Below are 14,909 nucleotides of genomic sequence, written 5' to 3'. Positions count from 1 at the left end.
TGAGGTCAACACTGGAGTCAGGGCTGGGCAACCTTCGCAGCCCACAGGGTCCACAGACTCTTCTGCAGAGCAGGGGGAGCGACCAAGGAACTGGAAATACCTGTTCTAGTGCTTAAGAGGTTTTTTTTATATATTGCCTGTGGTGCAAGATGACAGCAGGGATCTCACGTTTAACTAAGAGCCACTTAGCTGCTAAAGATTGATTAGGAACAGAAAACCGTGCACGCCCGTGCGTGTGAGCCAGCTGGGGACTGATGCTTTAGGAGCACATGAAGGTCTACCATGATTGAGCTGTTCAATAGGCTTTGGAGTTTTTCAGTGACTGCTGACTGGGGTGGGACTTCCAGGTACCTGCTAAATCAGCGTTACAATCCAGAATTAAGAAAATCAGGAGAGAGACCAGGAATACCAAGCATTAAATCTTCAGAGAGACTACGATGGACAGTTTTATGAGAAAAACAAGGAATGCTTTATACACTTCAAGATACCTCTGTTTATAAAATGCTGTCATTTAGAACAGGGCGATGGGACAGCACTGGAAGGGAACACTCTCACTGCAGACATCTCCAGGGCAGACGTGGTTCTGCACTGTGCCAGCCTCACCAGAGGAAGGTCAGCCAAGTGCAGAACCAGCTCTGTGCCCCTCGGTCACCCGGTCCCCCTCTGATGTGTGCTCTACCTCCAGAAGGACTCCTCATTACCTCTCCATGCTTCGGAAGCAGCCTCACCACCCATGAGGTGTCCACTGCCCACTTAAAGGGAGCTCGGGGGGGTTCAGGGCTACTGCTGTCACTCTTTTTATTCCATGCCTTATACTAGTGAGGAAATGCAGCCAAGTGCAGAACCAGCTCTGTGCCCCTCGGTCACCCGGTCCCCCTCTGATGTGTGCTCTACCTCCAGAAGGACTCCTCATTACCTCTCCATGCTTCGGAAGCAGCCTCACCACTTATGAGGTGTCCACTACCCACTTAAAGGGAGCTCAGGGGGGTTCAGGGCTCCTGCTGTCGCTGTTTTTAATCCATGCCTTATGCTAGTGAGGAAATTTTCTGTCTTCCATACCTGTATGGCCAGGGCAGCAGAGGGGGGAAGGATAGCACAAGAAACGGCTGCCCTACTTTGTCCTCTTTCTGAGGGGTGGGAAGCCAAGTATGACAGCAGAGATCATGTCCTGCAGCTACGCTGGTGTCAAGGAGATTTCTCTCCTCCGTCAGCACTTGAGCTCTGTGGAGGCAGAGCTACAGCTGGAGGCTGGGACCGGATTCCTCAGGAAGGAAGAAAAGCTGGGAAATGTCTATTGACTAGTCAGAAAACTGGGAGGGTTTTCAAAAAAAAAACTGAAGTGGATGTCTGTTCCTCCCAAAAATAAGCCAAAAAACATATCATGCAGCTTTCTAACAAGCTTTCTAACACAGGGGATTAAATCTCCTAGTGAAACAGATGCTCTGCCTTCCATTTTGTGAAGGCAGGAAAGGAATAAACATGAGCAACACAAGCATTTTCCTCCACAACACACCTCATCGTCATGGTTTGAGTATGACTTCCACTGTATCCCTTTATTCCAATTGTTTGTCCGAATTTATGCCCCAATGCAGATGTACTAGAAAACGCGAAAGCACCACAAAGTGAGAGACACAGCTAGTGGTACGGTACTTCTTGCCACACAAAATGCCAATATAAATATGTTAGAACAAGTTACAAGTGTATCATACTTAAGACTAAAAAGAAAAAAAAAATAAATATATATATATATTTTTTTTTTTTTAAAGAGCAGAACAAATCTCAAGCAGCCAAGTGGTGAAGTTGCAGTGATGTACAGTAGGAGACGTAGCCCTACAACCTCTCGGGAAGATACACTGAAAGAAGACGTCTGCAAACGCATCTTGGCAAAGTATGGGTACAGAATGCAGTGGTTGGCTGGCACTCACTATGGTACAGAAATGTTAATGGCAGACTGGGAGTGAACTGATTTCAAGTTTGAGGCCACACATGTTCCATTCTCCAGAAGAAAGTTCTCACACAAAACGAAAATTGTCAGAGACGCGGGGTGAGTCAGTACTCCTCCTGCTGCTGGGGCTGTTCGTGGACCTGCTCTTCGCCTTCATGCTCTTCTGTGTGGCTCTCCTGCAGGGACAAAGAGACCCCAGAACATTCTTCAGCGCAAATCGTTCCTCACGTAACTTTGCCACCCACAGGGCTCACCGTAGCCTACAGTTTAACCTCTAATTTTCATGCATGTGACTCATTTTGTAGTTACTTGAGAAAAGCAGCATCTTGTGATATTACAATAAAACATATTTACTTTGCGTTCAGAATCATAGAATCGTCTAGGTTGGAAGAGACCCTTGGGATCACCGAGTCCAACCATCTCCCCTACTCTACAAAGTCATCCCCTACACCATGTCCCTTAGCACTGCATCTAAACGGCCCTTAAACACAGCCAGGGATGGTGACTCCACCACCTCCCTGGGCAGCCTGTTCCAATGCCCGACCACTCTTTCGGTGAAAAATTCTTTCCTAATGTTCAGTCTAAACCTACCCTGTTGGAGCTTGAAGCCGTTCCCTCTCGTTCTGTCACTAATTACCTGTGAGAAGAGACCAGCACCAACCTCTCTACAGTGTCCTTTCACGAAGTTGTAGAGAGTGATGAGGTCTCCCCTAAGTCTCCTCTTCCTCATACTAAACAGTCCCAGTTTAATCAAAGTGTATGCAGTACTGATACCCCCCCAGAAAAAGTGTCAGTTTTTAACATCACAGAGTGCTAACTGTTCCAGTAAATGACCACTTTGACTAGCGAGACAGCGAGACGCTCAACAGTTAGATGCTGTACCACAGCACCCTGATGTCCTCCCATTTTCAGTTTGTCCAAGGATTTCTGGACCTGTCTGCTAGAGTTTTCACACCATCTTCACTCTAGGTTTGTATCGCTAAATGGACATGACGCTTTTGCTATCACCTGCTTTAAAAATTAAACCCAGCCTCCTTTTTGAGGGCAAACACACTACTTCCCCAAAAATAACATACCCATGCTAGAACTAAGTTCGAAGATGATTTTTAGCAGCATCCACAAAATATTACTGAAGACTTGCAAACACATTTTCTTTGGGAAAAGGAAAAAATTGAGTCCGGCATTCACTGATTTCTAGAGCTACTGTTAAAAGCACTGATCACTAATAAACACATCCCTTTTGCAAACAGTCATTATGCACAGCATTTTCCACATCTGTCTCTCTGAATATACGTTGCCCTTTAGAGAAGAATCCCTGACCAAAAGGAAGGCTGGATCCTCACCAATGGTGATACCAGATTTAAACAATTTAGAGACAACGGGCCTGGATGTATCAGAGCTCCAAAGGGCTGGCTGACTCTTAGAGCATCACCTCTGCATTCCCATGAAGCGCAGCTGCGTTTACAGCTCTTCTCTCAAGTGGCTCCCGTCATCCCGGAGCGCGGTTCACTGGAAAGACCCCCCACATCTACTCCCTGCATCAGCGGAGCTCGGCTGGAGGCAGCGCCAAAGGAAAACACTTTTCCAAGACACTGAGGTGTCATTCAGAAGGCAGCATCACTGCTGAGGGACCTCTGCAGCGCTCACCTGCCTCCCAGCAACTTGTGTTGGAAACGTGCGGCTTGAACAATAAACTTGAACAAATTGATACTGCTAACTTACCCAATTGGAGGCAAAAATTAATAGAAAAGGGAGGCCATAATTTGAATTTTCCTAGAATAGTTCCAGAGCAGCTTATGCCATAAGGAAATTCCCTTCTGGCAATAAAAGATTCATATTTGGAACATAAAGGGTTCCACTTGAATATGAGGAAGAACTTTTTCATGGTGAGGGTGACGGAGCCCTGGAACAGGCTGCCCAGGGAGGGTGTGGAGTCCCCTTCTTTGGAGATTTTCAAAACCCGCCTGGATGCAGTCCTGAGTAACATGCTCTAGCTCTAGGCAATCCTGCTTCAGCAGGGGAGTTGGACTAGATGATCTCTATGGTCCCTTCCAACTCTAAAAATTCAGTGAAATTCAGTGAAATATTTCTACAGGGTAAGGACAGGAGAATAAGGCTCCCAACACTTGCTGATAAAATGGAAATATCCAGCTCTTTGCCACATACAGAAACACCCAAATTCCAATGGAAAGCAAGCTTTCTGTCCCTGGGGTGCTATTTTCAGGTAGAAGCCACACATGGTCAGTCAGGAGAACTGCAGTTTAACACCTTCCCTTGGGGCCAACGATGCCCTCATTACATACAGTGGGTGCATCACATCAAAACAGCTTTTTGCTTAGTACCTAAAAAATGGCAACTTCAGTGCCGGGCTGCAAGGGTGCAAGACTTGGTGAGAACAGGATTTTCACAGATAGAAGCTGACAGCTGTGAGAACCTGACCCTGCCCTACGGGGTGAGAAAACCCAAGCTTGTTTAGCTGCTGAGAGCCACCTTCCCTTAACCCCATCTGTCCTGACCCTCCTCATGCGTTGAGGTGACCTGCTCTGGAACACACCTGTTCCATAGGCTCTACGTATGCAGAGTTTATGACAGACACCTATTAGAAAGCCCACTCGTGCAGGTTTTACAGGTCACATACATGCCAGCCTTTCATGCATATAATAGGAAAAGCCTCTAACCACAGGGAGAGGCCTGGGAACCTACTCTGAAGCTCTGAAGAAGAGTGGTGGCTCCTCTCTTGCCAGGCTTACCCTTGACAGAAAGGGTAAATCTGATGTCACTCCCTCAGAAGTTGTTCTGGACACGTGCTTCTCAGTATGTAAGCTTGTATATATACATGAAATGGGAAAGATGAGAGTAACTATGCCCAATTACCTTGGGACTGTGGAATCTCCTTGAATAGCATCCCCTAATAAGGGAAGTAAGGGAAGATCTATTTAGAGCATTTATTTCTGGCTCGGATCACAGGACTATAGTCATCTGTGTCTCCCACAACAAGAGGTGCTCTCTTTTCACCCTTCAAAACATCTGGCCTCAAACTCTTCAGGTGTGCCCATAGATTGAAGAGGTAGGCTTTATGAAAACCAGCTGCTGGGGGCCGGGGTGGGTGCCTTTTTCCACAAGCAGCAGCAGCAGATGTAGTAGCTGCTCGAGCAGAAAGATACAAAACCAACTGCATTTGAGTAATTGCTTTGGAAGCTTGGGCTGAGCAACTGATAGCTGAAACAACAGCAATCCACCCAGCTTCTGCATGAACTGAACCAGAAGCAGCCTATGTAGCAGAGCAAAAGCTTTCCTACATTTTTGCTTTATGCCAAGACCTACGTGGCTCCAGGTTTCCTAACTGGACTCATAGCCTCTTGTGGCTCATCCTACCCGAGGTCTCAATGCTGTCTATAGCTGTCATAGCACAAGTGCTAGGGGCCACTTCTGCCCACCACCCAAATTTATCTTTAACACCGTTCTCTGTCAACTTTGACATTTTTGGTGAAGAAGTAGGATTACAAATGAGCAATCTGTAATTAGAAATGACAAAGGACTACAGGCTGACCAGCTGAATATTAAGTGACACTAGCAGATACAACAACTCTCTTGCATAAGCAAAGACATATTGACGAGATTTAAAACATCACCCTAACAAGGAAGAGAAAAGAGAGCCTCTAAAAACAAGGAACCCAAATGGATTGATATTTTTGCTGCAAGACTCAAAAACTCACCAAAATCAAGACAATAATAATTTAAAAATAAAAAAATCATTCTTAAAAATTTAGCCTTTACTGAATAAACAAAATGGAAGTCTATGTAGATACGGTTGAAACTACATTATGGCTTGGAATCCTGAAAAAATAATTAACATCCATACATCCACCTCCCATGACGTGATCCAGATAAAAATCTCTTCAATGCCATACTACAATAATTAAACCTACGAAGAATGTTTTTTATAGGGATTAAACTCTTACTTGCATCCTGAATCATTCTACACCGAATTCACCCAGCAGCCTACAATGCTCACACAGCACCTATGAGCTACTGGAAGGTGCGACACTGAAGTGCTGTCTGGACTATTTATTCTTATTTTTTCTTTTGGAAGGACTAAATCAGGTATAACAGAAAATTAAGTATAAAGGGAGACTCATCCCTTCTGAATAAGAACAGTTAGTATGAAAAAAGGACGTGATCTCTATGCTATGTCAAATATACTGGACTATTTATTCTTATTTTTTCTTTTGGAAGGACTAAATCAGGTATAACAGAAAATTAAGTATAAAGGGAGACTCATCCCTTCTGAATAAGAACAGTTAGTATATAAAAAGGACGTGATCTCTATGCTATGTCAAATATACTAGAAGCCTGTCAAATTACAGCTAGGTAGGAAGAGTTCAAGATTGCTATCAAGCAGCTATGAAAAAAGGACGTGATCTCTATGCTATGGCAAATAGAAGCCTGTCAAATTACAGCTAGGTAGGAAGAGTTCAAGATTGCTATCAAGCAGCTATTGGAAATATGAATTGAAAACAAATTTAAGTGAGTCAGGATGTTCAAGCACAAGGCTTTGGTAAGGTCTCACTTGTGATAGAAGCCTGTCAAATTACAGCTAGGTAGGAAGAGTTCAAGATTGCTATCAAGCTGCTATTGGAAATATGAATTGAAAACAAATTTGAGTCAGGATGTTCAAGCAGACACTGAAGTGCTGTCTGGACTATTTATTCTTATTTTTTCTTTTGGAAGGACTAAATCAGGTATAACAGAAAATTAAGTATAAAGGGAGACTCATCCCTTCTGAATAAGAACAGTTAGTATGAAAAAAGGACGTGATCTCTATGCTATGTCAAATATACTAGAAGCCTGTCAAATTACAGCTAGGTAGGAAGAGTTCAAGATTGCTATCAAGCAGCTATTGGAAATATGAATTGAAAACAAATTTAAGTGAGTCAGGATGTTCAAGCACAAGGCTTTGGTAAGGTCTCACTTGTGCAGTCTGTGAGAGCTGCATCACTGCACATTCCCTTCCTGAAGAAAAGCCTCATGGCCACAGTATCATTTACAAACATCACAAATCCTGAAAATTAATGTAATCCTTTTTTTTTTCCACTTTGCCTCTGTATACTTAAGACACTCTGAAAGAGATTTAAAAAAAAATAAAAAATCTAAGCTGGATTTACAATGAACTCATTAGCAAGAAACTAGGAATGCTGGAGTTGCCTGTGGTTTGGGAATTTGGGCTATTTCCCATCTGGGAGTTGGGAAAGCCAAACTGCTGTTTATCAAGGGATTAACCTGAAAAATGCTGCAAGATACAGAATTTAACTTGGGACAAATTCATTACAGAGAGAAAAAAAACCCAGAACTGAAGGGCAAAGCAGGCCAACGAGACAGCAGAGTCTGAAAACAAAACGCAGGCAGGATCTGCATCACCAAAGGAACCAGAGTCTTTGGTTCAGTGCTAATGCACTGGGGTCTTTCCTCAGCAAATTTCAGTCCAGCTGCTGAGCTGAGGAGGAAATGCACCTCAGAAAATGAGGAGATTAAGTCTCCCACCAAAAAGTACAAAAAAAAATAATAATATTGTGTGGGGAATGGCCTCTGTATTCTTCTCTGTGGGAGCAGCACTCTCCTGCTGAGGTGAGATACCCAGCCTCCAACTGCAAACACGTTTTAGGTAACGGAAAGGTTGTTGTATGTAGATCCCCCACAGGCACGGATGAAGCCGTCAACAGAGAAAGGCTTGGGTGAGGAAGCAGATAAAACACTGGGATGTGGAACTGAAGTAGAAGATTTTATAACGTGTTCTGCCAGTAAGGAAAACTGCAGGAAGAAAAGCAACAAACGCATTCCTTGGCGGGGAAATCGCTTGCTATTCAAGCCAACAGACCAGACAGATGTGGTAGGGGGTATGGGAAGAAGAAGGATTTTTCTGGCTTTGCTTTATAAATAAATCACTGTTCTTGAATCTAAAAGACATTTTCTCTGACCACTATATGCATGTAATTCTTTTAGCCTGTTATCACGTGCCTGGCAAATTCATCTTATTGTTTATTCCCATTAAAATAATGGTTTTCCTTGTCCTTTTCCTCTCTAGCGCTCGCCCTGCACCGTTGAACAAATCCTCTTTCCCCTGTCACTTCTCATCTGAGCAGTGGCCTCTGTCAGGGGCAAGCCCCTGTCCCTGCTGCACCTAACTTTCATTTATGCTCTACCAGTCTTTTTTAGACAAGCACACGAGTTTGTAGTTGCTTCGGCACCACTTTTGATATAAAATTTTAAGTCAGCTGGCTGCTGCTGCAACAGCTTTCTGGGAATAGAGAGGAGACAGCCTACGGTACCACCGTGCTGCCGAGAGATTAGGTTGATGCTCACACACTCTGGAGCCAAAGCCATCATCCGCTGGAGACCGAAGGGTCAATCGTCAGTACAGTGCTACACAGGGATTTAGTTAACGTGAATGGGAGTAGTTCAGCTAAATCTCCACCGAATCATTATCCCTGAATGTATCTGAGGAATTTAACCAGCACCCTTTGCAGCCTCTCGCTTTGTTAAGTGTCTACAGCGCCGAGGTCTAAGATGCAATGAGATTCTTGCTTAATCTTGCAGACAATACATTTCTGAGATTTTGGTAATAGAGGATTATTGGGTTTGCACAAGGAAGAATTTTGCCTCTAGCAACAGCATTTTAAAAAAATGTTAAAGAGCATTATCTCTGCAGATATAATTATGTATTTGGCAACCTGTGCTGTACATAATACAACACTGCCACATGGGCTAGAGAATGCTCACAGCTGTAGACATTGAACAGCACCTCTATGATTTTCAACATGTTAAAGAAAAAAGATTATACAAAAAGGTGGAAGAGGAAAAAACAAAACTAAGGCTCAGAACCATATGAGATCAATTATAAACTGACACACACTCTCCCCTTTTAGATCGACTTCAGCACAGATAGAGCACAAAACCTACACTGAAGCAGTGGAAAGCAATTGGCCTCCTAAATGCCTTTTCCAAGCTCAGAAGTCTGCTTTTTGCAAATACAAATTCTCTTTTTTTTGGGGGGGAGAGGCACAGAAACCCTAGCAGCTACAAGTTCTGCTCACCTAAATATAGGAAGTAACCCAATACAGTGACAATAATTTTTAACAAAATTAAGCTTTTTTGTTTAAATAAAAGACATTAAGCTTCAACTTACGTGTTCATCTGAAGCATAAAGGACTTCCATTAGCCGATTGACAAGGTCATTATTCTCTCCCCCGTGTTCTTGGCAGAGAAGTTCAATCTCCCTTAATTTGCCAAAGTAGAAATCCCTTTCCTTCTCCACGCCTTCAAGTGCAAGTTTTAATGAATGTACCTGCACATAAACCAAGATGTGATGCATCAGTTGTGGGGTGCACTACAAACAAAACAACTCAGTCTAAGATACAGCATGTGAAACAATCTTAAATATATATTCAATTTGACGCTTAAAATGAAGTTCTCTTTTTCTTTTAAAGTGCTGGATCGAACCTTACATGATAGCATTAAATTGGGCTCCCCCATTACACCTCTTGGATACATCTTAACCTTGATCCTTAAAGGTCAAATTTTTCAGTGCTCTTTTATATCAAGACCCAAAGAAGCAGCGCTAATTAAGACTTGGCTTTAACAAAGCTGCCAGAAGTGTCAGGTAATGGTAATGAATAAAATTCTCAGCTCAGTACTTGCGTTTTTTCGTCTGGATTAATGTGCAGTTGTTGGGAAACCTACAATAGCTCCTTGCCTAAAAATACATAGATCTAGCAGAAAAGCTCCCAAAGGGAAATTAGTTAAGAAATTAAAAGGTCCTATAGTCACAAGTGAGAGTCCTGCTGTGTTGCTTTTTCCAGCTCTTCTCTTTTCTGCCTCCCCACTTGCCACGCTGTTGGAGACCTGCCTTTTGGCACCTTGATGCTGTGAGCGGCTGCACCAGAGACTCTCTGCTCTGACTGATGTGCTGTTTCTATCAACAAATTCTCTCAGATGCCAAGTATCTTTCTCTTTGCAGCCTTGTTCACGAGAGTCTTCAAGCTATACTGTCAGTGTCAATGTCACCACCAGGACCACTGCAAATCATTTCGGGCAACAGAGCTGTTAATGATTAGGCTTCATATAAAACACGACAGATGGTGCAATCTATTTTTATACATATATATACATAAACACATACTTATTTAAAAAGAACTATTTTTTGGGAGTGCAAACTACTGTCCAACGGGATATACACAATCAGGATAACATGTAAGTGGCTCTCAAATTTGGAAGACAGCAGTGTTAACAACCAAATGAAATAATCATGGATGGAGCTGCTTACAGTAAACACAGTGACCCCAATCATGTCCAAACTACAGTCAAATTAGCATCCACATTTTAAGGCCTGCAATTATACAAATCATTTTCTAAATAAAATATGTTAAGTAAATTAAATCGCAGGCTACATTTCAGTGAACTGATATAATTCAATACAGTTCTGTGTTGCCAGTTCTACTGCAAAGCTAATTTATTCCTTCCACTAGTGGAAATACCAGCAGAGTTCAAACAATGCTTTGACAGCCTACTAAATCCCATCAGTTCATCTTCCCGTAACTGCTGAGCTAGCAAAGCCCTCTTCTGACCTTTGGTTGCACTCTCAGAGGTGTCAGACAGCAGATCTGACCTGTTACCAGGGCTGGATCTCAGAGCATCTCAATCATGTACTACCCTGTTTCTGACCAGCAGCAGAGTCTTCCCTGGACAGTTTGAATCTATGATTGATACAATGACCAGTCACCTTAAAATTAACTATTTATTCATGAAAGTAGGAATAGCAAAATAGAACAGGAGTTTATAATGCTGTGGTCTAAAGATGAAGACCTTACATTTGAGACGTGTCTTCTGGAACTGCAGCAGCATATTCCTGGAGAGGAATACCTGCATCCAGACAGAAGGAGAATGTAACTGCTTCCAGATCTCTTGCTCTGCTTGCTAGAGCTTGGGAAAACAACAAACTTCAGCTGAAACATTGGCAGCCAACAGCCCAGGCTGTCTCTGTCCCTTCTGACCTAGTTACTATGAAGGCATTTTCTCCTGCTATCCTTCTATACATTCACTCCTTTTTAAGAAACAGCATCATTAACATTTTCATATATGCACACAGTTAATTAACTACAGTATATGGTAAATACTGTTATAACCAAACCAGCTACGCCTTTCTTCAGTTACATATCAGCTACTTGTCCGTGACATATTAATTTGTTTCTCTTCAGGTAATTACCACTATTTTCCCAGCTATAAACATGCCCCAAGGCTAATCCTGTTTGAGCAACAGTGCACGTTAACTCCCATGCTCTGTTTCTGGACCAGAGGCATCCCTCTGCAATACAGGGAATGGGTGCAAAGGCAACACTTCTTACCAACCACTCTTTTCTCTGGTGGCACTTACTGGTGGTAGGAGAACTCACAGCACTGCAGAACCAGGCTGAAGATTAAGTGTATACGATAGACGAGCAGCCAAGATGGTGCTATTTTCAGAAGCTTTGTGTATACTATCATACAGTTAATGGTTCCTGGGACCATTCTCCATATCTAATGGTCCCTGGTCTGTGTTGTCTCCTTAACTGCACTCAGGCTCTTTGGGGGAGTGTTAGCTGGCACAGGTCAAAACCACAGCAGGGACCATTATTGTGCTATGGGCAATCAAGTTCCAGGGCACAGTGACATTCCTTGGAAGTGTTCAATTTACTAGTACAGACCAACTCCATAGCTAAGGCCGTTTTAAGAGAAGCTTTAAGATTGTTGGGAGCCATTTAAATAGCAAATGTTATAGATGGCTTGTGATCATTGCCAATAGCTCATTAAGCAACACCACGGTAAAATATAGCGTATGGACGGCCCCACTAAAATTTTTCCACTACAAATTGCATGGAAGTTTAGATGTTTCAGTCTCCCTCAGCTGCCACCCATGAAAGGGCTGGAAAAAAATCCATTACAGCCACATAGGCCTTCGATATCCACAGACGCCATTCACCTTTTCTTAGTCATGATCAAGAGAGCAAAGGGCTAAAAGTGGCTGCTGCCCTCATCTCCCAGGTTGCCGGACAGTAGCAAAAAATGGGCAACTTGGCTCTTCCAGCATGTTCAGAGTGGGGGTTTGAAAAACCTGGCTCAGAGCTGCTTGCAGCATAGCTTTTTTGGCTTGCGTGATATGCCCAGTGTGCACAAGTAACCATTAGTGGGAAATGAAATACCAAACGCTGCCAGCATTAAAAAACAAATCCTTGCAGACCTTTCTAGCAAGAAGAGGTCTCTTAAAAACTAGCTAATAAAACACCAACTTTCCAAATCCTCAAAATTTCTTCTCCTCTTCGGTCATGGGGGAAAATCATCAGTTTTGCCTCAGGGTTATTTGTATGTAAAGCTTAAGGTTTTCACATGTGGAATGTGCTAGGAATACATTAGCAGTGGATGTGATAGTGGCTGCCTATTTTAGTAAAGATCAAATATTTTTATGTTGCTCAGATCCCAACCAACTCTCCCTGCTGAAGCAAACACATTCCAGCTTCTGAATACAAATGTCATGGTTTAAGTTGCGTTAAGCTGATGTTTGGACTCCACTCTCACATTGAGTAAAAAAAACAAAGTCCATGAAAAATATATATACATGCATTCATTATGCAACATATAAAAACTTTTCTGTTACAGCAACAACCAAAAGCCCATTTGGAAGTCTGGGGACCCTGCTGTGCTCTCTACTGCTCAAAATTATACCCTGAAACTGCAGTATGCCACGTTTAGGATGCGGCTATACATCCACCACCTTTAAGTGCATAACAGTAACCAAGAATTTGCAAACAGTGCCTCAGCAAAGGGAAATCTTTGTTGTTCAGGTCAACGAAAGTCTGAAAATTAAATGCCCTTAATTTTGGAAAATTATACTTGATCCAGAATAACGACTTCTTCCTGAATGCAGCTGCCAGGCAGCTCAGACTGTAAAATATGAGGTTTTTCCTTTCCATTTTCCCTTGTCCAGGACAAATGCAGGGATCATGCCTCACTGATATTAGTAGCATTTACACCATTCTGACGGCACATTCTTGAGCCAGATGCAGATATTTATTCACATGCACCGCAGACATTGCTTGCATGTCCAGGGATGACAGTGTGATGTAAAGCTCCATAGCATACATGAAAATTAAGCCCTTACATTCATAACATTAAAGAAATTATGAAGCTTTCAGAACATTACTTATATTGTAACTAAGTATTCTCACAAAGGTAGATCACATTTTTAAACGAAAAAGGCATTTTACCTTCTTAGTGCCTTCCCTCCAGGAAGCAGAGTGCAATGAGCTAGTCTCAATTCAGCTTCAGATCTCTAACACCTTGGTATTACAAACAGGCTAGTTTTCCTCACAGCGACACATAAAAATGATTTATTTCAAATTTTTAATACACAAGAACAAAGACACTACTGGGATTTTTCCCGCCCAAGTGAAATAAAAGATATTTATCAAAATCTAACAAAATTATCATACTTCAGCAAGACTTACCTGTCATTCCTAAGACCACCTTTTAAAAATACTGGTGAATACCAGTCATCTGTCAGATGTTATTTTTAACAATAAATCACTTTTTTCTTCCCAGCTGAGCTACTTCAATCTTTTGTGCCCTCATAATTCTGGAGAGCATCATTCAACAGAGGGCAATATTAGATTTCATGACTGCCTGTGACAATGAATGCCCCTAATTTATGCCTAAAGCATATTTACCTGTTCGCTGAGCTGTATGACTTGAGTTTCCAAATCTTTATCTGATTTGGATGCTGAGCTGCTTGGTGCAGCTTTTTTTGCTGAAGATGGGCGAGAAGGTGTTGATCCTGGTTTAGAAGCTGGACTGGATTTAGCAGCGCCTGAAAAGTACAAGAAATACAAAACAATCAAGATTTATTCCCATGATAAATACATTCCTATTAACCTGGTATGGAAACAAAAGTATTCGTTTTACAGACAGCCATTCTCTCTGGTACTTCAAAGTGACAGTGGAAGAAGTTCCAGTGTTGCTATACCTTGGAAAAATAAAAACCACATTTCCTAGCAGTTTTACTTTGAGTTTGCTACTGAGAGTGAAGCAACTCTGAAAGTAAATAAACATCAGACTAAGACTATAAGGTTCCCTTAGCTGTCAGCAGCTTTCAGCTTCAAAAAATACGCCGTTAACAGACCATTCCTCCAGCCCAATATTTAACGCGCAGATCTATCCTCAATTCCCCTGGAGAAAGACAGATGTGAAAACCTCAGCTAAACTGTGCTTTCCTCATTTTCAAGTGTAAACCATCCCCGCGACAAGGGCATTGACATTCAGACAGTGCACGCAGAATTAAATCCATCAGTGAACCCACAGTTGCCATAGTGACCAAGAGATGAGTTTTGATCTGCTTCAGTTTTGCTATTTGTCTTTCATTATTTGCGCCGCAAATCTGCCAGAATATGGAGGAACATCATCTTCACCAGCAAAAGAGGCAACTCACAAGCATGCATAGGTACTCCTCCATAATGCCTGTGGCACACAAATGCCCAAAGCAGAGGAAGGTTTGTGTGAAAGGTTCTGCAGTGCCTTCACAGCCAGCTCCTCACACCTTACTCTGCCTCCCCATCTTTCCCCTTCTCGTCAGTATTCATTTGGTTTAGTTGCTCAGCCCCCGTCCACGGGTGCCCGGCTCACAGCAGTCCACCTTGCCTTGGCTCCCACCAGTGCTGGACTCTGACTCACAGCCTTCTCCTTAGCTCTGGGCTAGCAGTTCACCAATTCCACAGGGATTTGTCCCAGCTTTCTCAGCAGTCACCTTCCCTCGCACACATCCCCAACCACTCCTCCCATAAGATTATTTTATTTATGACACACTACAAATTATTCACAGAATCACATGGGGTTGGAAGGGACCTCTGGAGATCATTTAGTCCAACCCCCCTGCCAGAGCAGG

General features: G+C 42.7%; 1 protein-coding gene across 2 annotated transcripts in view; it reads right to left on the bottom strand.

The window, feature by feature from the left end:
• Positions 1-845: 845 nt before the first annotated feature.
• The window catches only part of MAPRE2 (microtubule associated protein RP/EB family member 2), a 106,984-nt gene continuing 92,920 nt past the window's right edge, over positions 846-14,909 (bottom strand). For both annotated transcript variants that reach the window (XM_014936972.1, XM_014936973.1), the window contains 3 exons: positions 13,699-13,838; positions 9,129-9,287; positions 846-2,121 (listed from right to left, as the gene is read on the bottom strand). In XM_014936972.1, coding sequence (XP_014792458.1) covers positions 2,050-2,121; positions 9,129-9,287; positions 13,699-13,838 — 371 coding nt within the window. In that variant the 3' untranslated portion in view covers positions 846-2,049. The remainder of the gene's footprint in view (positions 2,122-9,128; positions 9,288-13,698; positions 13,839-14,909) is intronic.

This window comes from Calidris pugnax, unplaced genomic scaffold, assembly GCF_001431845.1.
Source record: "Calidris pugnax isolate Ruff unplaced genomic scaffold, ASM143184v1 scaffold51, whole genome shotgun sequence".
Taxonomy (NCBI): Eukaryota; Metazoa; Chordata; class Aves; order Charadriiformes; family Scolopacidae; genus Calidris; species Calidris pugnax.
The sequence above is the reverse complement of the archived record's forward strand: the minus strand, read 5'-3'. Positions and strand labels throughout refer to the sequence as shown.